This window comes from Anas acuta, chromosome 1 (assembly GCF_963932015.1).
Source record: "Anas acuta chromosome 1, bAnaAcu1.1, whole genome shotgun sequence".
NCBI lineage: Eukaryota > Metazoa > Chordata > Aves > Anseriformes > Anatidae > Anas > Anas acuta.
The window spans coordinates 133,672,031-133,696,138 of NC_088979.1; the positions used below are offsets into that span (position 1 = coordinate 133,672,031).

Here is a 24,108-nt window from a genome sequence, read left to right on the forward strand (position 1 = left end):
ATTTTCTTTCTTTTTAATACGTATACTAAAAGAGCATTTTTAGACCTTTCACTTACAGATAATTGTTGCCACTCTTCTGTTGTTCTTACTTCCTAATCTTTATTTTTAGTTGCACTCCATAGCCTAATTTGTCTTGAATTTCCTTAAATTACATAGTTGTAATTTGTGTTGATTGATTCATATTTTGTTGCAATCGGAGAAGGAAAACTTCTTTAAGTTGTTGGCTTTCACTGTGCTTGCTACACTTAGATGAGTGTAGGGAGTTGCTTAGTGTCCTTGCCCTGCAACTGTTTAGTGGTTTGTAGCCCTTCTATGCAGGGTCAAGACAGATTTGTGTCAGATAAGTCACACATACTTGTAACTGTGCTCTGTTTTCTTACTTCTCTGGCAGTCTTCCCTCCATCTCTCGTGGAGACAGAACTTCCTAGTCATGCAGAGAGAAATGGAAGTGATGTATTCCATTGTCAGTATCTGAAAACTGGTCCTTGATGTTCTTAAAACTATATGCAATGAGCTTAGGAAGTGGGAGATTGTGTAAGGTGGCACTTAACTTTTTAAATTGTAAAGGTTGGATGTTGCTGGTGGGAAAACTGATGAGATAACAAATATTGCCCTCCTGTTCCCAGTTGAGAAATAATTTGAATAGTGATTGAAAATACAGGAACAATATTTACTTGTGGAAATTCCGTATGCAAGAGGGTCCATTTGTTTCCTGACTAACTGATCTGAGACGTGATCTTCCAAGAAATAGGTAACAAATTCTTCAAATTTTTACTAAATAGTCTTGTGAAAAAGAAATACCTCTACAGAGTATAGGTTTAGTAGCATTTCCATAGTACCATCTCCACATCCCTTTTGTTTTATTTATTTATTTTTAAAAATAGCTTTATCATAACAAGCTTTTTTCTGCTGTGGGTACAAAGACCAAGAACATTAGCCAGAAGAGCAGGCTGATGAAGCTGCCAGATGAACTTTAACTGAACTTAAGCAGACCCAGATCTCTTAAGAGCTAAGAAATAGTTCAGTATGTTAGGGATTGCAGCAGACATAGGAAATATCCTTGTCAGAAGCCCAAACAGAAAATCTCCTTCACTTCATAGCATGTGTCTTGGTTTGGTTTGGTTGGATTTTTTTTTCCTTTTTCCTATGGCAAATCTTAAAGATTTCCAACAAAATCTAGTAGACCTGTGGGAAGGTACATTGAGGTTTGTCAGGATGATGTATCTTGAGATTCCAGAGTGAAATCTGGATGTAGTATTCATCTCTGAAATCTGGGGAAAACGGGGATTTTTTTTGTTTTGTTTCTCCTGGATAAATTGCAGTGAAGGCATGCCTGTTTTGAAGCAAACTTACGTTCAATAGGCTGATCCGTTCAATGACTTTTTTTTTTTTGACAGAAGGTGCTTTAATCTTATTGTTTGTAAATAGATCTCAAACCTTTCACCACTTCAAAATATTGCAGATGCTGAAGAATGTGCTTTGAATTCCAACCTAATTGCCTAAAAGTATTTAACTGCCAAAATACTTCACTGTCCTCTTGGATAAAAAGGCGCTGCCTGATTGCTGCCCTGTGAGGGACAATTTTGTTGTGTAAGTTCTCTGAATGAGCTGATTGTACTTGGAGCAGAACTGAGTGTAACAGCACTGTGTCAGCCACTGAGCAATGCTGCACTGTTCGTGTGTGCCTGGGAGAGGTGCTCTGAGCCTTAGACCTGCATGCCTCATTTCCATGATGATGGTGATACTCAGGCTAGCTTTAAACCAAGTAGCATAGGTATTGTTATTGGTAGGCTGAGTTGATGCCATGCCTCAAAGTTTGTACAGGTCTTAACCAACCACGGTTGTTTGCATAAACATACATTAATAGTATTAACATCAGTTGTCATGGGTACACCTGGAGAGTTCTGTCAAAATCCGTGTCCAGATGTGTTAGCTGTGGTACAAAGGTTTAGATCACTGGCTCATCTTAATATCATGTCCAGAAATGCAGGGTAAATTAGAGTGGATGATGGGGTCGGATCCTCGTAGAGGAATTTGACTTCGCTTCCAAGTTTCTGAAAAGAACTCAGATGTAGCTAAGCTGCTATAGCTGCTCTATTCAGAAGAGCACTTAAAACATTCCTTTAAAAACAGTGATGAAATATGACTTTATGTAGACTTTTAATCCTGCATTTACTATAGTAACTTGAGCATTTTCTGGTAGGATGTTTAGGAATATGACTATAAAATGTCTAACACCTGTTCACACCCTCTATTCTTGAGGGTAGGTGTGGGAAAAATACAGAATATCTTGTTTGAAATGGTTTTAAAGTACCCTCAAATGCCACATACTTGCAGGGGAACTATAAAGAAACATTCCTTGCTTTGAGCAGAAGAGGAGAAGGCCTGTGGTGCTGTTCGGGTAAAGACCACCACAATGAATCTGAAATCTTCTGTGTGTGAGTTCTTTTTAGTTTTGTTTGTTTGTTTGTTTTTTCTCCTCTGCCTGCCACCAGCATTCATAATTGTTTGGGTTCAGCTTCAGTCCGTGTTCTTTCAGTGCTCAGAGTGATTTGGACCTGATCAGCCATCATATGTATTTTCTTTCATTTAATGAAAAAAAAAAAAAACTTGCTCTTGACCCATTGCTGCCTTTTAGGTTCATCATAGTGTAGGAAGAAATTGCATTGGAAAGTACTTTGGTATGTTTTAATCTGTCAGTGCTGAAGAGAAGTACTATACAGAATAAGTGGCAATAAGTAACCTTTGAGTTTGGAACACTGTAGAAATTAAAGCATCACTCTTTTGTAGATTAAAACAAACAAACAAAACAAATGCATAAGGGTGTGTGCTAGAAAAATAAGTGGTAATGTAACCTAGGCTATATATAGCTTCCAGCTGCATTATTTCTTGCAACAGCCAAACGGGATGGAAGGATTTCATCTTTAGTGAAATAACAAAACAAAATCCTTTTCCTGAGGTCTGCAGAAAGAGAACGTCACACTATTGAGCAAGAGAGAGAGTTGACTTCTTTGTAAGCAAAGAATTTCTGTGTAATTTCTTTATAAAGGTGAGGACATGTTGTGTTAAAACGCCACTTAATTATGAGCTGTACAGTCCAAGTAGGATGGAAAATCCTGTTGACATTTAGTTATGAGGGATCCATAGAAAGAAGTGGGGAAGAGGAAATCAAAAATTCCCATGAGCTGCACTGGATATCTTATCCTTTTTAAAAAAGTTTTTAAATAGAAGTCATTTTCAAGGGCTTACAGAACAGATTGTTTAATCATTTATTTTTTTTCTTGAAGAGAGTTGAGAGTAAAACAAGAAACTTACAGTTGTTATCTTTGCAAAAGTATTCCTGAAAACAAAAATAAATTAGTATCAGTTACTGATTCAACTGATTTCTACTTCAACAAGAAAGGTGAGAAGAAATAAACCTTTTTGATTCTGTAGTAGAATTAAACATGAGATGTTTCTTTTTTCTGACCCCTTCCTAAATCTGCAGTCAGCCATTTGGAACTCGGAATAGCACTGAAAAACAGAGACTGGTTAATATCAAGGGTATGGAAAAGCAGAGGAAGGTGACATTCTCAAACCTGCCAGAGAACACTAAATTGTTTTTCCTTTTTACATTTTTAAATGGGCAGTTCTGTGTCCTTAATTGCTCTTGGAATTTTGTCAATTTTTATTAATCTATTTATTTATTTACTTATTTATTTTCTTCCCCTGCAAGCAAGTTTGCCTCAGCATCAGTTTTTTGGTCCCATTAAAAATATTGGCAGTAGGAAAATGAGCTGGAAGTAAATACTCAGACTTCTTCAGAAACTATCCAACTAGTTCATAAGCAGAAACAATTAGTTTGAAAATCAGGACATTTAGGGCTTACATAACTGGCCTAAGAGTTTTTACAAACCATGGCTCATTTTTGATACCTTCTCTTTTTTTTTCCTATACCTTATAACTTGGAATTAGTAGTCATTCAACAATGTACTTTAATAGGAAAGAGAAACAGAATAGTCAAATAGAGAGCCTAAATATTTTTTACCGTATGCCAATATTGACCAAAGAAGTTTGTCTTTTATCTTTTGTGCTTCTATTTCCTGTTCAGTATCTTTCATGTTCCTGTTTTAATCTTTAAAAAATTTGTGTTCTGCTTTCACTGCTTTTTGTAGTTCATTAATCATGTTGCACTGAACGGTTTAATTTCCAAATTACTGATTACATTTTATATTATATATGAAAAATAAATATATACATTTTAAATATGCTTGGCAAGCGTAATGCAGCAGTAAAATTTTACTGGACAGACTTAATAGCAGAGCAAAGATTCAGTGCTCACCCAGTGCATTTGGGAAACCATTGTTAACTTTTATTGCCTATAAACTGAGACCTCATTTTTTCCCCTCTTCTCACTGTTTGAACATCAACTGTCTCCACACAGACTTGGTTATATGGATTTGATTGTAATGTAACTACAGTTGGAGAAGATGAAACTTCTCAATTGTATCCTGGAGATTCTCAAACACAATAGCTACTAAATTTAAACCAACAAGCCTGTCCTTCTTAAAGCTCTCTTTCGCTCTTCCTACATCAATGCCCTCTATATTTATCTCTGGAGGAGTAGACAAACTATGTGTGTGTGTTGCTGGGTTTGTTTGTTTTGTGGTTTCTTTTTTTCTATTATTTTTTATTTTTTGTGAGCATATCTTGGAAATGAGTATGCTGCAAATTTGTTGTGCAAGTCCAGATAGGTGCTGATTTACATGGAACAAGAGAGTAGATGCTTACAAAACTTGAACCATTTTACTTGTCATGCAGGGTCAAAAATACTGAATTGTTGATAGCTGACATTTATCAATTTAAGCACGTAGTCAAATCAGCTTTCCTTTCAAGAGAGAGAAGTGGAAAAGAGAGGTTTCTGAATGGGTTTGCAGTCCATGGGGTTAATTTCCCAAAAGCACCGTGAATGTAACAGGCCTTAGTTGCTCAGAGAAAAAGAGAATTTAAAAATCTTCACCTCCATTTATTTATTTTTTTTTGTTTGGAGTTTCCTTTTGCTTACTATTAGCACAATTAAGCTACTTATGTTCTACAATCTAAATAAATCAGGCTCTAATTTAAACAGACTTTTTTTTTAGTTGTATAAATAAGAGGCAGCCCTGATCTTAAGAGTTGCCAGTTTCCATGTGTGATCTTTGCTTTGTCTGTCTAGGTTTTTTGTGTAGGGGAATCGTGCCAGTACTTTGCTGCCACTGTTAAAGTAAAAACTATAATTACATTGTCAAAATAATATTTATAGTATTTTCGGGGAATAATTGTGGGAGTGTGATGAATATATTATACTCATCAAACTTTTATGTAAACATAAGCATGAGTTTCTTATTTGAGTTATTGGTATTGTTTTTGGCCTTTGTGTTTTTCCAATCTGTAAAAATAATATTGGGACATTCATGGTCTTTGTAGCATTTGCAGAGTGTATGCCCTAAAAATCAGTTGATACATTATCTGGTATACGTAAACTGCTATTTGCACTTGTATTGGGATTTTAGTCTCATGTTTCCATAGCTTTAAAAAATTCTGCGTTTTTAGAGTTTTGCTATCCCCTAGTTATTATAGCTCAGAGCATTTTACTACTATACCAAAAAGGAAAGTTTTAAGCAATTGGTTTGTTCTCTTGGTATTATTATTATTTTTTGTTTGTTTGTTTCTTTGTGTTAAACCCACTAATTTTTAATTTTTTTTCAAAATCAAATGTGAGCCTGGGTACTTTTGAAAGGTGACTGTGAGCATCTCCCAGAAACATCTATGCTATGAGAAAAGTATGAGGATTTCTAATGACAGACAGTTGCCCATTTGCTGGTTAATGGTACAGGGAGGACTTAGGCATTTTTGCTGCTGGGTAATTTTAAGTTACCACGTGCAGAAAAAAAAACAAAACACAACACCTTCAGTCCTGTCTGTACGACAGTTTTAACTTTAGAACTACTCTCTGTGCTGTGTGTTTGGTGAATATTTTCACAGCTTTTTAATTAAATGTCTGTCTTCAGAATATCTACGGCAAAGATGACAGCCATGCAAGTTTCACCCTTCTTAGGTACGTCACCCTGATATCACCTTTGGTGGATGGGAAGGATCTCTATGTTCACAGTTTGATCCAAAATTAAAGGCAGTGGAAGGACTCTGACTTGGGTGGCCTTTGGTTCAGATCTTTGTTCCAGGTCTTTGTTCTTGGGCTTTTTTTCAAGAACTGCAAAATAGGAGCCAGTTTTTACACCTCTTTCAGCTGTCCACAGAAAGGAAAAAGCCAAACCTGGACTACAACAGGTCAGAATTGTCATGAGAATTCAGCAAATGCTGAATTCTCTTCAACTCTTGTGTATGTAGTATTGCCTCTGCCTGCAGTTCCTCAGCTGCTGGTGCTGTGGGGTTAACTCTTGTTCTGCACAGTGGGACTTGCACGGTTTGAATCTTGTGCAGTGTGTGAGGCACAAACTGCCTGTGCAGGGCTGCCGTGCTCCTTGAGGGCCTGGATTTTTCATCACTGTGCCTGGCCTGGCTAGCACAGTAAACTGCATCTATGTAAGACAGAAATAACTGTCATTCTGAGTTGATGTCAGTGCTGCATTGTTTTCAGCATGATACCTCTGGGTTCGTTCACATGGCTTGGCTGTGATTTCTAGTATTAATATGGAAACTTTACATGCACCTTAATTTCTTTCTCTTATTTTGTAACACCTGGAGCGGAATGAGGTTTGAGGAGAGGAAGTTTAAATGCATTGACAAAAGGCAGGTTTAGGACAAGGGACACTATTTAAATACAACATTTTCTTATGCTAATGAGAAAAAAGGAGGGGTGGGGAGAGTGAGTGGAGCTTGTAACCTAAGAACAGAAGCCTGAGGAGGACTTGAATCATCACTTCTAGACCCCTGACACCACTAGCAATTGTAGTTGTTTGATCTTGTGTCCAAACATAGGAAACTCCAATCTTGCTTTCTTATTAAAAAAAAAAAAAAAAAAAGGCACCCTTTTCTTAATTCTGATGTAAATTTCCTACTGAGTTTGAGTCCAGTGGCCCTTTATACCTACCCTTTCCCCCTCCCCCCCTTTTTTTTCCCCTCCTACTTTGGGCTTGATTCTCCACATGATTCCTGTTGCTTCTGCAGTGATTGACTAGTTTAAACTGTTCTACCTTGAGAGGTTCACCTATCTGACATGCTTGAATTGGATGTAGTAGAAAACAGACTTTGTAACAGTGACAGAAAAAAGCTAGTGCTTTCCAACAGTGTGGTGTTGATTGCCCTGATGATCAAAATTGATGATTCCCTGATGTTCATGGAATTTCTTTTTAATTGCTGTACTGGTAGGCAGAGACAGTGACTTTTAGGGTTAATGCTAATCATTCAGCTCCTTCAAAGACAGAGACTAATCTGAGTTTATCTATCCTTAAATAGTATTCATCTATCCTTAAACGGTAACAAGTAGATCAACGGGATACCTTGTAGGGTTCCTTTTTATAGTTGCTGATGCTACTCTTGGGCATTGTGTATAGCTGTCTTTTTTTTGTTGTTGTTTGTTTGTTTTGTTTTGTGACTGTATGTGTGTAGGTTTCTTTGGTGTTTTTATTTCTTTTTTTTTCTTGCTCCTGCATTTTGGAGGCTTTCTAGCACAGCCTGCCAAGATGTTGCTGATTTATGACACATGCATAGTGGTTTTAAAATGTGGATTGATATCCACTGGAAGCACAAAGGAAATGGGAGTTTGCTGATGTCTTATTTAATTAGAATGGATTCTGGTTACTTTGGTCGAGGCTTAAAATGAATAGCAGTGTCTGTATTTCAGTGGACCTTTAAACACAGTGTTCTGCAAGCACTTTTCTCCCTCCCTCCCTTCCTTCCTTCCTACTTTTCCCTTTGCTATACCCTACCCTACCAGCAAATATGTCTGAAAGATTCATAATGAGGCAGGGCATGAATACATGTGAATCAAAATTTACAGAAATATCTGTAGATTTAACATGGTGACCATTGGGTTACTGTAAAGGTAAAGGTGTGGAAAATATATTTTTTCTATTTATGAAGAAGGTACAAAATTTGTCCCTGTCTCTTTCTTTAGGTAGAAAGGCTGTAGTGTTTCTACTCTGCTCTGACATCCTATGCGGAATCAGAAGCTACATGGGAAGCTCTACCATGAACAGGGCAATCATAATTCTGATGGTCTGACCTTGCAGCATCTGCTTGGTGCCTGTGTTATTAGCTTCACTCCTATATCAAAGAGGAACCAGTCTTTATTTCATAATCTGCTGCTAGGCTTTGGACAGGATCCTGGGGTTATTTCCAGTGATCTGTATAGTGTGGGCCACATGCTTCTTTCTTGTCTTGTGGTTGTGATGGAGAAGCAGGAGAAGAAATAAAATATACTTTACATTTAAGATTACATTATGGTATTACGGGATATGACCACAGAGAGATTTTATTGTTGTTGTTTGTTTCTTGTTTTTCCCCAACCAGGAGTTCAAGATCAAGATGGGAAGAACAGGGCAAATAAGCCTTTTAATGCAGACAGTTTCCCAAAGATAGAGTAAATTTTTTCTGTCTATGCTATATTTAGTCGTTTTCACTTTTACTGAGGAAGTGCCCTTTCTAAAGAGCACTCTTGGACATCTGCAGAAGACTGTCGTTCTTTGTGCAGAGAAAGTGAAGATGGATGGGGGATGGAAGGGAACTGGAGGACGATCCAGGCAAAAAGAATGTCAGGCATCCGCATGTCTTTGGATAAACTGTTGCATGTTTGAATCAAAATCCAAGTAGTTAAAATTGGATAAAAGTTCACCATGACATCCTCCAAACCTTATGATTATCACAGCTGTGTCACAAATTCCATACTCTCCAGGTACGTGAACATAATTCTGATGGAAAGGGAGGGTGCTGTCTGTAACTGTGACCTTTGAGATACAAGCCATGAAACTCTTTCATTCTACAGCATCCTTTCCTGTAATGGTTTTGTGCTGGGAGAGAAATGCCTCGTGCCTCTCCATCTCTTAATGATAATTCTTTCTACTGCCAGCGTAGAAAGGAAAAAGTGTCAAGATTTGTGCCAGAGGACATCAGGTTCATTCCCCTTTTTCCATGCTCTGGGCATAGTTGATGTTGTGGGATATGGAAGGGACCATAACAAGAAGATGAGAAGAAGCAAGCAACCTTTAAATATGTATAAAAATGTAATGCCCAAAAACATGTACATGAAAACGGTTGCTGTGTATTAAAGTGGATATGGAAGTAACTATGCCAAATGTAAGTTTATTTGTTGATCTCTGCTATTACAAAAGGACCATGATCCATTATTACCCAAATATACAATATAAATGGTCCAAGGTAGAAAAAAGTCTGATATCCTTTCTATAGAAAAAGATCATTTAACTCTTCTAAAGAAAATGTAAGAACTTGAGTAGAAATTTTGGTTTAAACAAAATGATGTCTACAGTGTGCCATCAAAAATAACATTCATGGTAACAATAAATAATTTGAGAAATTTGCTCATAATCTTGGTTAGTACTTTAGATTTTAATCATTTCCTTTTATTTCTTAGACCTGTGCAAGGTATCATGTAGTAGTGTGTCATATGGTTAGATGCCACGAATAACGCATAGTGGGTGGCCAGTCTTTTTTGTTATTTTTCTTGTTTTCCTGGCACGGTTTAAGTCCATGTTGAGACTCCCCAGGACTTCAAATTTGCTGATTTTGCTGGAGCAGGCTCTTTGGACTAGGCTCTTTAAAGAGATATGGTTAGATTTAGACTCAACTTTTAGGTTGAACCCCCCCAAAAAAAATAATTTACATCCTGATGCATGTAGGAAGCTTATAAATACAATTCTCACGTGTGCAAACACTTACATATGTTTTACTTTACATAGGAGAGTAATCTCAAGCATGTGTTTTTGCTATTTCTGGGGTTATAACAGTCTAAAGGCATTTATTATGCCTTTAGACTTCAATAGATATTTTTTTAAATAAATTAATGTACTTTATTTTTTTTTCTAAAGATAAAACAGTGCAATTAAAATAACAGAAGGTAAAGAGGACAGTCCAGTCACTGTATTTAATAAGCTTTTGCTAGTGCTGTATGAATCAGAATCAGTATGAAACTGATTTCATGGTAGGCAGTAGACTGTCCAACTGACTCTTTTCCTGGTAAATGCACGAATACAGCCTTTGGAACCTACCATTCTGAGATCTTGTTAGAACTTAGTTCATGTTAGAGACTAATTTAGTTGTCTAACAATTGCTTCCAGCTCCCTTGTAATTCACTTGTAACTTTTCATTTGCAAAGCATGTTGGTTTTTTTTCCCGTTTGTTTTGAGGCACGTTCTCCTTTGTGGCCAAAAAAAAAAATAAAATAAAATAAAAAGTTCATCTTTTGCCTAGACCCTTATCTTCCAAAACCAGAATGATTGTCCAGTAACCGAACAGAATGTTCTGTTAATATTAGAGTTGGCATTTCTGAAGGGAAAGAAAAAAAATTGTCTTGTTTTCTTTTCAAGGTGGAGGAGATAGAGTGGGACCAGAAACTTTTTAAACACAAAAATGTTTTTACCATCTGTGGTGTTCCATAGATGGTAAAAATGGGTTACTAGGCTGCATTGCAGCAAGTGCAGTACAATCGAGGCAGAAATATAATCAGTAGCTAGATGTTCATTTTATTTGCAGAAGTAAAATACTAAGCACTATTTTAATAACTTTAAATGACAGAGCCCACATATGTATTGTACGTTCATTTTGAGTAGTCTAGACAGACTGTTTTCCAAGGAAAATACATTTTCATCACTATTTGTGGTATGATTCATGGTGGTGAAGAGGCAAATAACTCTTTTTATGACTGGAAGTTGCTTTAATTTGCAGCCACAAGGAAACAAAGCAATGACCGAATAATAGTGGTAGAAAGTAACATTTCATAGTAATGGAGGTGTACACCTTATGTTGTGTTGAAGGTTTTATTTCTCCAGTGATAGTGACATCTCAAAACATATTGCAATTGTTTACAAACAATGGAAAGAGGTCTATATTATGTCTTGCAGTCAGATTTGCAAAGCTCACAGGCTTCTTAAAAGGCATGCAGTCTGTCAGCAGATGGTGACTTTTAAATCTTTGTGCATGCAGCCAGGGTAGAGAGGGCACGCCAACTATCTCTTTTGTGCGCAGCTAATGGCTAGCAAAATATTAAGAGATTTGCAAGTTCACTAGCCTTATGTTTGCAGCCTGGCATTTGGTGTTGTATGCTGTAATATGCTGTAACTGTAACATGTATGTTGTATGCTGTATGGTGTAATACATGCTTGGATTGGATTTATTTTATATTCTTATGTAATGCCAGTTTACAGTTGGACAATTCATTACACAGATGGCTTTTTTGATGAGCGAGGAAAGCAAAAGGCTAAGTGATGTATTTATAGCTATCTGTGCTGTCTGCCCCAAATAAAAATAATAGTAAAAAAAAAAAATCTCAGGACTGTTACAAGTTTCTGTAGGTGAGGTCAGGGTTTTTTGAAGTGTTTGTTGTACATGTTTACAGGTTTCCTGCTCCCAATCGGAGAACAGGTAGTAGGAATTCAAAACATTTCTAACTACTCACCAGGAAAAAACTTGCTTTCTGTAGGGAGGACCTAAAAAACATGTATGAATATAAACTTCTAAATAATATCCACTACAGCAAAATATGTTGCATAATAACTTAATATTTGTGTGTAGTAGCCTAATCAGAAAGGCCATGGGGGGAAATTCCATTTAATCTTGTTAATAGAAGAGTTTATTGCTGCCAAGCATTTAACTTCAGTACTGGAACTTTGGTAACTTTTTTGGAAATATTATCACCTAATAATGTGGAGCAGAAGGAAACAGTGTATTACCTTTAAAACATGGTACTTAAATGTCTGAATAACTTCAAGTATTTAAGGTTTCATCTGATTCTGCAAATGAAAATGACGCTTTGAAATTACTTTTGAAGTGTAAGGAGCAATATGCAAGGTCAGGCCTGTGATGTATTTTTCAGACTGTCTGGGTAGTACTGCATTATAATCAAGTGAAAAATGTGTACTATAGTTTGATTCAATTTGTACATGATTGTAAGAGATTGAAAGGAAAAAATGGAGCTATGCTCTTAAAGGCTGTGGTGCATTTAAGCTATCCTTGTGCAGAGCTGTATAACAATTGACTCACCTGTTGCATGGATGGTACTGAGTGATTCTAAAACATCAGTTTACATGTAGACAAACATACCAAAATACATTAGGAAAAATGTTTCCCATTGTACATGTTGCCCTGTTTTATAAAGATTTTTTTTGTAGAACCTAGAAAATCCTCCATAACCAATGCAGGCTGGTTGTGAAAGCAATGTGTAATCTGAGTATTTGCATTTGCTAAAGAACATCCTGCTTTTATAGGAACCATTGAAATCTCAATGGAGGAAAAACTTCTTCAGCTCTGGGGGTTAATCTGCTTATCAGAAGTTAAATCTTACTACATGTAATTTTGCAGTGGTTGACCATCAGCTTAAAAATAGTTTTGTTGACCACACAGTGTAACTTTTTTTTTTTTTTTTTTAATTAAAGTTTAGCTGTGCATGTAGATACAGAATCATTTGTTAAAGAAATTGTTACTATGGAAAGGACACACTGTTGTATAATTGTTTTGAGTTGTATTTCCTAAATAATAGCTAATGCTGGAAAGAGTGTTTGGCAATCATATTTAGCTTCATTAAGATCTGTAAGGTTTCAGGAAAAAAGTGAAATAGTCTTTTTTTTCCTCTTTTTCAGAAAATATTATTAAATGCATAGCAACATTGTTTCAACTGGTACACTGTAATAAACTCTGACCTAATTATCAACTTCTTGATTTTTCTTGTTTTTGTTGAAAGGACAACGATCTATTGGAGAGGAGAAAAGCAGTATATCTATTCTAGAGCTTTCTAAGCACAGTTCGATGATGTGTTGCAGCAGTCAAGTCCACCAGATGCAAAACAAACTAGAGAAGCATGCAAGTTGAATGCTATAAAAAGACTTCCATCATTAGGAATGCAATACTTTGCTTATATTGTAGTGTTGTTTTTTTTTTTGTTTTTTTTTTTAACTCATGCATACCTGTGACTCATGCTATGAATTAACAATTAGTTGCTTTACTGTTTTTTGTGTCCCCTCCCCTGCCCCCCACCCCACCCCCCTTTTTTTAATGTAAATGCTGGTGTATAGATTTTCAGTGCTCAAACCAAAAGTAGTTAGCTGGTGTTGGTACTAGGTTAGTGCATTTTATGTGAAATCATCTTTGGATATAAATGTGACCTATCTGATATTTGTGTGTTCCATGATCACCAAGTGCACCTCTGCGGTGTGTGTGAGTGGTGATAGTGTGTTTTTTCACTTTTTCGCTTTTTCTCTTATACGTATCTATGCAAATACTAGTGCAGTGTGATTCAGAGAACTGTGGTGAGCTGCTCTGGTTGTGGTGCTATAATGACCTTGAATGCTCTTCATCCCCTGTTGATAGTTGGCTTTCCACCTGTGACTACTAGACATGGTACAGAAGAATTCACACTTAAGTACACTAACCATGTGCCATTGAGCTGGCGTCACACTGAGCACTCGGAGAAGAATTAATTTTTATGTAAATATTTTTTGGGGGTGGGCAGGGAAAAGAAGTTTAGGCATTGTAGAAGCAGTACAGCGGTTGTGTTGTTGCTGTGATGGAGCATATGATTTGGTTGGACGGATTCTGAGCTAGGTATTGTTTTCTGTTTTCTTTACTCCTGGAATAGGTCAGTTACATTAGGTGTTTGTAGAATCACACATTTCTCTAAAATTGCTGAGATTCTTCACAGTTAGATTACTTTCATAAGGAAACATTGCAATATTGAGACATCGTTTTCTGCTTAATAGTGAATAGATACAATTGCTGTTGTCTCACAGATTATGCGCTTACTCATACTGATTTGTGTCCTCTAATTGAAAGAAAAATGTTAGCCACTATTGGTCAAAAACAGGCGCTTAAATATTAAACTCTTTCATTTTTCATGGTGCAATGGCAGAATCATGATCTTTACTGGATCCTTCTTACTTGTTCAGGAAATCAGGATCAAAGGAGGACTGTGCTGATTGCTTGCTTTCACAAATACTGACTTCAATGTGTGATTAATGGAGAATTTGTAGTTAATTTATTATGATATTGCAAATATTTTCTTATTACAGTTGTTACAGTAAGAATGGCAATATTTAAAGGATCTTTATTTTTTTTATCTAGTCTGAGGTATTTTTGACAGCTTAGTCTCTAATGAGAAGTGTAATCGATATCTGGAAGAGGTCATGCAAATGTAAGGTAAAGATCAGAGTGTAACCAAATAACCTCATTCCTATTTGAGAGGTCTTTCTCATAGTAGAATAGAGTTCACCAAGAGAAATATACCCTATTCCTAGGGTCTACTGCCTTGTTAGTTTTTTTTCTAGGAGATAAGTATTTCCATAAGATGTCTGCTAGAAGAGTAGCTTGCTGTCCTTCAGAAAAACTGAGTCAGCAGTCTCCCAGATGCATGGGAGAAATGGAAGAACAATGATGGGCAGAGGAAAAAAAAAGAACACACAAAAAACAAACAAACAAACCTGAAGATGTGCAGGTAAAGAGAACAGAGATACTAAGAACCAAAGAGAAAAGGAGAAGATAATTCAAAAAGCATTATGGAAATGACGTACGTATTTTGTGTGTAAATAAGGTACATGGGAGAATAAATTTACTATTCTTTAAGCCCATGTGTCATCACTTTAGACTTGCTTTCTTTTTGTTCCCGGGAGGACATATGCCAGGACCTTTGTAGGAAATCTGTCTGCTAGCTGGCGCAGCACCTTTCAAAGATACCTTATTTTATGGTTTCAGAATGTGTTAATATTAGCCACCTCCATCTGTAACAGGCTGCTGTTTATAATATCTGCTGAACTGCATTGCAGTATTTAATTTTAAGTTACTTTGACAAACTTAAAGAAGGATCAGGCTATTGAAAGTTGTCAGTAGTGCCAAAAATGTTTAATTTTGTGGAGTCTGTGAGTTCATGCTTTTGTTTTACCTTAATTTATATCTTTTGACTTGGGAGGAGGGGGGCGTTCTTGGATGTGAACATGTGTAATGAAGTATCTTGTTTCTGGATTTTAAGCCTGTATTTAGAGAAAGCTGAAATAAATTGCAATTTATTTTTGCAATTTGCAAAATGCATTTGCAATAATAGTGGAAATATGTTATATTAAGTAGTGTTAAAATGGAATACAAAGTTGTTTGGTGCACTGGCTTTAATTTCTTTGGGGTGGAAATCTGGAAGTGTTGAGTACATTGTCATATAAGGATTCGTCCAGGTACCCACAACTTAAAGTGGGCAGCAAGGGAATGGACTGGGTTCTCCTCTGGCTTTACCTACTGAAACAAAATTTTCAAGCAATTTCTTGGTCAGCTTGTGGAGAGTGTCTGGGGAGCTTTCTTAGTAGCAGGCAGAGCAGCATTTGCAGAGTTTGAGTGTTGACAAGCAGCCTATTTGTGTTAATTTAATAGTAAGAAGAAAGCCACCCCAGATCTGGAAGAGGCAAAATGGCCACTGCCATGTGGCAGCTACTGGTTCAGCATGGGTATGCTTCAGTTTGCACTATTTGTAACTCTAAGCTTTCATTGATTTTGATCTGTCTTGAACATTCGCGGATTCAATTAGTTTTTGTAATCACTAGTGGCCAATATTTGATATTAATGGAAGTTGAATTGGAAAAAAAAAATGTTTTGTTCTGGTTACAATTTCAGAATACTAATATTTTTTTTCTGTGTATGTGTGTTTTTTTGTTTGTTTGTTTTTTCCAGCTTTTCATTGTAGCCTCCAGTTTCTTGGAAACATTGCGGCAGGAAATGGAGATTCCCAGAATAGCATTTGGAAGTGTGCTTTCCCAGATCTCTTCTTGTAAGCATGGATGTGTTTTTTTGTTTTGTTTTGTTTTTTATACTGTAGTTTCTGTGGTTATATTCAAATCTTTTGTATGCGACAGTTGTGTCTCTACTAGCACCATAAAGCTTTGAAAAATAACCTTACGGAAAATGGGGTGGTTGAGACCATATCCTGTAGATGTTTTTTTGCTAGTCAACCACAGGGGTCAGGTCCTTTAAAAACCTGCTTGTTCTGAACTGACAGTAAATTGATTTCATTTAACACAAACTGGAAGAAAATTATGTTTAAAATAGAATCATAGAATATCCTGAGTTGGAAGGGACCCTTAAGGATCATCAAGTCCAACTCTTGACACCGCACAGGTCTACCCAAAAGTTCAGACCATGTGACTAAGTGCACAGTCCAATCTCTTCTTAAATTCAGTCAGGCTTGGTGCAGTGACCACTTCCCTGGGGAGCCTGTTCCAGTGTGCAACCACCCTCTCTGTGAAGAACCCCCTCCTGATGTCAAGCCTAAATTTCCCCTGCCTCAGCTTAACCCCGTTCCCGTGGGTCCTGTCACTGGTGTTAATGGAGAAAAAGTCTCCTGCCTCTCGACACCCCCTTACGAGGAAGTTGTAGACTGTGATGAGGTCTCCCCTCAGCCTCCTCTTCTCCAGGCTGAACAGGCCCAGTGCCCTCAGCCGTTCTTCATACGTCTTCCCCTCCAGGCCTTTCACCATCTTCGTAGCCCTCCTCTGGACACTCTCCAACAGTTTCATGTCCTTTTTATACTGTGGTGCCCAGAACTGCACACAGTACTCGAGGTGAGGCCGCACCAGCGCAGAGTAGAGCGGGACAATCACCTCCCTTGACCTACTAGCGATGCCGTGCTTGATGCACCCCAGGACACGGTTGGCCCTCCTGGCTGCCAGGGCACACTGCTGGCTCATATTCAACTCGCTGTCTACCACGACCCCCAGATCCCTCTCTTCTAGGCTGCTCTCCAGAGTCTCATCGCCCAGTCTGTACGTGTAGCCAGGGTTTCCCCGTCCCAGGTGCAGGACCCGGCACTTGCTCTTATTGAACTTCATGCGGTTGGTGATCGCCCAGCTCTCCAACCTATCCAGATCCCTCTGCAAGGCCTTTCCACCCTCATCCGAGTCCACAACTCCTCCAAGTTTGGTGTCGTCAGCAAACTTGCTCAAAATACCTTCTATTCCTACATCCAGATCGTTTATAAAAATATTGAAAAGTACCGGCCCTAAAATGGAGCCTTGAGGGACCCCACTGGTGACCGCCCGCCAGCCTGACGCAGCCCCGTTTACCATAACCCTTTGGGCCCTGCCCGTTAGCCAATTGCTCACCCATCGTATGATGTTTGTATTTAGCTGTATGGTGGACATTTTGTCCAGTAGGATCCTATGGAAACCATGTCAAAAGCCTTGCTGAAGTCCAAAAAAATCACATCAGCTGGTTTCCCTTGATCCACCATATGGGTGATCTTATCATAAAAGGAAATCAGGTTAGTTAGGCAGGACCTACCCTTCACAAACCCATGCTGGCTGGGACCAATGACTGCTTTGTCCCCCAGGTGCACCTCAATAAGTTCAAGAGCCATCTTCTCCATGATTTTACCAGGCACTGACGTGAGACTGACAGGCCTGTAATTGCTAGGGTCTTCTTTCTGACCCTTCTTGAAAATCGGCACAACATTTGCCAGCTTCCAGTCTACCGGGACCTCTCCAGATTCCCAGGATCGTTGAAAAATAATTGAGAGAGGTTCCACGATGACGTCCGCCAGCTCCTTCAGCACCCGGGGATGAATCCCATCCGGACCCATGGACTTGTAGGGATCCAGGTGGAGTAGCAAATCCCGCACACGTTCAGGGTCGGTTGGGAGTTTGTCATCCCCACCGTCCCGGTCCTCCAGCTCAGGGCACCCTGGGTCCCGAAGCCCATCATCGGCATTGAAGACAGAGGCAAAGAAGGCGTTAAGCGTCTCTGCTTTGCCTATGTCATTGTCTGTGAGGAGACCTTCCCTATCAAGGAGCGGCCCTATGTATTCTTTAGTTCTCCTTTTTCCATTCACATATCTAAAAAAAACCCTTTTTATTTTCTCTCACAGACACAGCCAGCTTCAACTCTAGGTGTGCTTTGGCCACACGAATTTTCTCCCTACAAACACGAACAGCATCCCTGTATTCTTTCCATGACACCTGGCCCTCCTTCCAGTAGCGAAACACTCTCTGTTTCCGCCTAATCTCCATTAGAATGTTCCTGGTCAGCCACGCCAGCCTCTTGCCCCGCCTGCCTGACTTGCGATATTTAGGAATTGCCTGATCTTGTGCTTCTAGGAGGCATCGCTTAAAGAATGACCAGCACTGGTGGACATCGTGGCCTTCAAGAGCAGTTTCCCAGGGGACCTTGCTGACTAGTTCCCTGAGCAGCCTGAAGTCCGCTTTCCCCATATCTAGGGATGAGGTTTTGGTGGCACTTTTCCTTCTGTCACCGTAAATTTTGAACTCAACCACTTCATGGTCGCTATGACCGAGGCGGCCACCAATCACCACATCTCCCACCAGACCCTCTCTGTTTTCTAGCAACAGGTCTAGGAGGGCACCTTTCCTAGTTGGCTCCGTTAGCACCTGCACCAAGAAGTTATCATCTAGGTGCTTCATGAACCTCCTGGACTTGCTCGTGTCAGCCGTGTGGCACTCCCACTTAACGTCTGGCAAGTTGAAGTCTCCCATAAGGACAAGGGGAGTTAATCTCGAGGTCTCTCTTAGTTCTGTAAAGAATTTATCGGCGCTATCGTCCTGGCCAGGCGGTCTGTAATAGACTCCCACAAAGACATCCCCTTTATTCATTCGTCCCTTGATCCTTACCCAGAGGCTCTCAACTTTGCCATCGCCGACCTGAAGTTCCACACAGTCCAGCCCCTGCTTCACATACATCGCCACCCCACCACCTCGCCTACCCTGCCTGTCCCTCCTGAAGAGCCTGTAACCATCTATCGCAACACCCCAGTCACAGGACTGATCCCACCAGGTTTCGCTTATGCCGATGATGTTGTAGTTGCGGGACTGGGCCAGGACTTCTAGCTCATCCATTTTATTCCTCATACTGCATATTTCATGTAGAAGCACTTCAGGTGCGTCTCCTTACACTCAGCACCTTGTGGATCTGACCGAAGGACCTCACTGGCACACAGCCCCTCTGATTCTAGCGTACCATCCCTTAGGTCTTCACCGGTGCGCCTGGTTTTAGCCCCTTCCCCCTTCGACTCTAGTTTAAAGCCCTATCTATCAGCCCTGCCAACTCTTGACCAAAGATCCTTACCCCTCTCCGAGAGAGGTGCATTCCATCCGGTGCCATCAGGCCCGGTGTAGCATAGACCTTCCTGTGATCAAAGAACCCAAAGTTCTGCCAGTCACACCAGTCTCAAAGCCACGAGTTTATGTGAACAGCACGCCTTTCAGCTTCGTTCCCCCCTATCAGAAGGACAGAGGCAAACACAACCTGCGCCCCTGATCCTCTAAGTAGTCGCCCCAAATCCCTGAAGTCTCTTTTGATCGCCTTCGGACTTCTCGTTGCTACTTCATCGCTACCAGCCTGAAAGACCAGTAGCGTGTAGTAGTCAGTGGGCCGTACCAGGCGCTTGACTTTCTTGGCAAAGTCTCTCACCCGAGCCCCAGGGAGGCAACAGACTTCTCTGCGGGTTGGGTCCGGTCGGCATATCGGTCCCTCTGTCCCTTTCAGAAGGGAGCCCCCCATAACAATAGCCCTTCTTTCTTTTTTGAAGGATGATGTGGCAATGCGATGTGTAGGTCGCCTTGTCTTAGGTGCTCCCTCCAACTGGGACGGGTTTTTATCTACTTTGTCATTCAGATTGTCTTGTTCTAGTCCTTCATGATGAGCTTCAATCATAAACTTTATTTCATAGTTGTTTTCAATTGGTTATAAGCTGGTCACTTCCAAGAACAAAACTTTTTGTTTATTCTCAATGCTTCTTTGCAGACCTGTCAGTTATTTGTGGATGAAATGGAATCTATGAGAAGTGACTTAATCTTTGTGTCTTCTGATTCCTTTGCTGATATCCAACCTTATGAAAATATCTTTCCAGTGGCTGATGATGTATGTGTCATGAAATATTACATAAACCATTTTATACAGACACGTGACAATTATTATTGGTGTATTTGGCGAAATCTTTTGTAATGGGCTAGTAGCAAAGGCATATTCATTGAATATGGTACTCATTCTGATTCTGTTTTTGGAGCCTACTTGTCAGCACTGGCTGTAGGAAGATCTTACAGTTATAGAAACAGATAATTACAATTTTAACAGTTTCACTCAGTTCTTAAAACTTTAGGTAGCTCAAATCTAACACTAGTTTTGTAAATTGCCTATGAAGTTTGGCCTTCAGAAGGGTATTATTTTTTGCAGCTGACTTCTGAAGTTGACTTCTTTCTTCTTGACTTCTCTTAAGCAATGTCAAGCTCATGATTCACTAAAAGACATCAGAGAAGAACAACTCAACAAGCTGAATGTCCCTAGTGCGTTTTTCTAGCATGAGTTTTAACCTACTGTCTTAACATCACTTTCTCTTGAAGGACCTGCCTAACTTACAGCGATGAGAAAATTGTTGCCTATTGTTGTATGGTCTTGTTTACCTGCCTTAATTCAGAGAAAGTGAGAGAACTACTGGATCCTGAGAACTTGACTGTGGCTCTTCATGTCCTGAAAGTCTACAAAGAGCAGTTGGAGTCTGAGTGGTCGTATGTATCCTTAGACTTTTTTTTCCTTCTTAAATAAGGGTTCTCCTAGCATCAGTCTCCATATTAAAATATCTACATTTGTGACTCTCTAAGTAGTAAATGAAGATCTATTTAGAAGCTATTAATTTGGCGATAACTTTCAGAATACTTTTACTGACTTTCTGTTAAAATAAGATTATGAGTTGTTGACGATGTAGACAAATTCTAAAATCAGTGTTTTTGAATTGTCTTGTTAATGAAATAGTGTTCCAGAATGCAAGTTAGTTATACCTATATGATGATCTGTCGAGATTTTTGAAAGAAGGCTAAGTCAGAATGTAGTCTTACAGACTCTGGCTATTCAAAAGACATGTGTGACTAATGGTTTGTGAGTACTATGGAAAAGGTGTGTTTTTTTTTTTGTTTTTTTTTTTTTTAACAAATCTGTTGTCTAGTGCAACATATAATCATTTCTATATTGAAACAGAAAGACATTTTGTTTGCAAATCTGTTACACTTGATTTTTCTTAATTTAAGAGTATATAATCAGTGGTTTTATTCCAATGTTCTATTGAGCTTTTTATTTTTTTCTAATGGTCACTTTTGTAAATATTATGGTCAGTTATGCATTTTAGAAATGTTCTGTTTGTCAGCAAGGATGCACATAATAACTCAGTTTAATTTTTATGGGACATTCCAAGTGAGGGGGGGAAAGGATAGTGAAAACAAAACTGTATTTTTGTATCTTTCTTTTGACGGTCAGCAATTGGCTAACAGGCAGGGCCCAAAGGGTTATGGTGAATGGGGCTGCGTCAGGCTGGCGGGCGGTCACCAGTGGGGTCCCTCAAGGCTCCATTTTAGGGCCGGTACTTTTCAATATTTTTATAAACGACCTGGATGTAGGAATAGAAGGTATTTTGAGCAAGTTTGCTGATGACATCAAACTTGGAGTTGTGGACTCGGATGAGGGTGGAAAGGCCTTGCAGAGGGATCTGGATAGGTTGGAGAGCTGGGCGATCACCAACCGCATGAAGTTCAATAAGAGCAAGTGCCGGGTCCTGCACCTGGGACGGGGAAACCCTGGCTACACGTACAGACTGGGCGATGAGACGCTGGAGAGCAGCCTAGAAGAGAGGGATCTGGGGGTCGTGGTAGACAGCAAGTTGAATATGAGCCAGCAGTGTGCCCTGGCAGCCAGGAGGGCCAACCGTGTCCTGGGGTGCATCAAGCACGGCATCGCTAGTAGGTCAAGGGAGGTGATTGTCCCGCTCTACTCTGCGCTGGTGCGGCCTCACCTCGAGTACTGTGTGCAGTTCTGGGCACCACAGTATAAAAAGGACATGAAACTGTTGGAGAGTGTCCAGAGGAGGGCTACGAAGATGGTGAAAGGCCTGGAGGGGAAGACGTACGAGGAACGGCTGAGGGCACTGGGCCTGTTCAGCCTGGAGAAGAGGAGGCTGAGGGGAGACCTCATCACAGTCTACAACTTCCTCGTAAGGGGGTGTCGAGAGGCAGGAGACCTTTTCTCCATTAACACCAGTGACAGGACCCGCAGGAACGGGGTTAAGCTGAGGCAGGGGAAGTTTAGGCTTGACATCAGGAGGGGGTTCTTCACAGAGAGGGTGGTTGCATACTGGAACAGGCTCCCCAGGGAAGTGGTCACTGCACCGAGCCTGACTGAATTTAAGAAGAGATTGGACTGTGCACTTAGTCACATGGTCTGAACTTTTGGGTAGACCTGTGCGGTGTCAAGAGTTGGACTTGATGATCCTTAAGGGTCCCTTCCAACTCAGGATATTCTATGATTCTATGATTTAATTAGGAATAGTTGTTGAGGCTTTACTAGTTATTTGGAAAGCCTTCTAAACAGAGTTAAGATGATTGAATGAAAAGCAAATGTCATTTAATAGCTTGCTTTGGTATTGAAAAAATTACTTCAAAATTAGTTTGTGGCTGGGCTTTTTTTATAACCAGGTCAATTTGCTTATGACATAAATAGTTTTCATAAAGCAAACTTAAAGTTTCAGAGTCAGGTGACCAGACTTCTATTTCAAAAGTGACAAACTGAGTCTTTAATTTTGGCTTGTCAGTATAAACACATGTGAAGTAGATTGCTTTTCAGATAATTGTCTGGATTATCCTTCATTTTCTTTATGTATTGAAGATATGGTAAAATGTATTTTGACTAAGATATGAAAGCCAGGGAGGGTTGGAAGAGGTCATGCTGTCAGATTTGTATTTTGAAGGCAATTGCAAAATAAATGCAGCATCAAAATAAATTGAGCTATCCATTTCTCTGATCTTTCTAGTCTGAAGTGCATTCTATTAACTTACAAAGTCAGTGTCTTAACTCTGCACTGCATGTTTGCTGTGGGTGGGAAATGGTCTTTCTTCAGAGAAAGTCTTTCTTCTTCAGTCTCAAGATTAAAAAGGGGCAAACTTTCATGCAAGACCATGATGAAGGGGAAGAGATAAGTAGAGTATTTCTGTCATAACACAGTTAAGAAATGTTTGCCTTTGAATTCCTTTCAGAGTATTGATTTTTCTCATAAAATAAATATACAGAAAAAAAGGAATATCTACCATGCATTAAGAAAATAATATGTTCATTTTTCTTTCATGGTACTTTAATGTTGGCTGGTATAGTTTCAAACCTAATTATCATTTTTTCCCATGTGAAAGAAAGTCATGACTTTGTAGTATATGTTTCTTAGCATTTTATTTCAGTAATGCAGGCACTTCTCAGAGTCAGCACAGGTAAAATGTAAACAAAACAAAGTATATTTCAACAGTTCAGTATCAAATATTTAATAGGTTGCTTTCTGATATGGAAAAGTATGTGTGAGATACAGTCAGGTAAAAACGCATAAAGAGGTTTCTGTCCATTTTCTTATGAAGGTTAAGCTAAGGTCTCTGGCTGGACCGTAGAAAAAATATTTTGTCAGCAGTTCATTGAAAATTTTGGAGCTGTACTTCAGTTCTCACTGCAGTACATACCACTAGGATTGCTTAAACGAATTTACATAGCTGCGGTATTTGCAACAAAGCCAGTATTTTGTTGTAAAGGTTTGGGTCCCTTGTGCCATGGCTACCAGAGTGCACAGCAACCATTTTGAAGTGGCTATTTTGGCATTTTATGGCTGAGCTGAAATACAAACTGTTCTTCTTCCAGGAGGTTATTCTCACTGCCAGATTCATATATGACTGTGTTTAGGATATTCTTACCTGTAAAGTTAAAAATATTACTTAATTCCTGTCTTCTTGTGTCTCAGTTTGAGCATCCGGATTCGTATTACATTGCATAAAAAGTGTATGCATGTTTATTCATCTTGGCTGTGCTTTCTTGCTGTCAAATGCTGCTTTTTAGTATTGATAATCTTTCTTTGAATACTGTGTGAGTTTTGGTTATAGGCAAACCTATTATTCATGATTTTCT

At 39.1% G+C, this 24,108-nt stretch overlaps 1 protein-coding gene across 7 annotated transcripts in view; it reads left to right on the plus strand.

Moving 5' to 3' along the window:
* ATXN10 (ataxin 10) overlaps window positions 1-24,108 on the plus strand; it is a 108,966-nt gene that overhangs the window by 13,238 nt on the left and 71,620 nt on the right. For 6 of the 7 annotated variants that reach the window (XR_011089369.1, XM_068657924.1, XM_068657915.1 and 3 more), the window contains exons 4-5: window positions 15,853-15,949; window positions 20,529-20,693. Coding sequence is in view for 6 of the 7 variants with exons in the window: in XM_068657924.1 (XP_068514025.1) it covers window positions 15,853-15,949; window positions 20,529-20,693 (262 nt within the window). In the remaining variant the exon portion in view is untranslated. The remainder of the gene's footprint in view (window positions 1-15,852; window positions 15,950-20,528; window positions 20,694-24,108) is intronic. The other variant, XM_068657944.1, reaches the window with a different exon arrangement.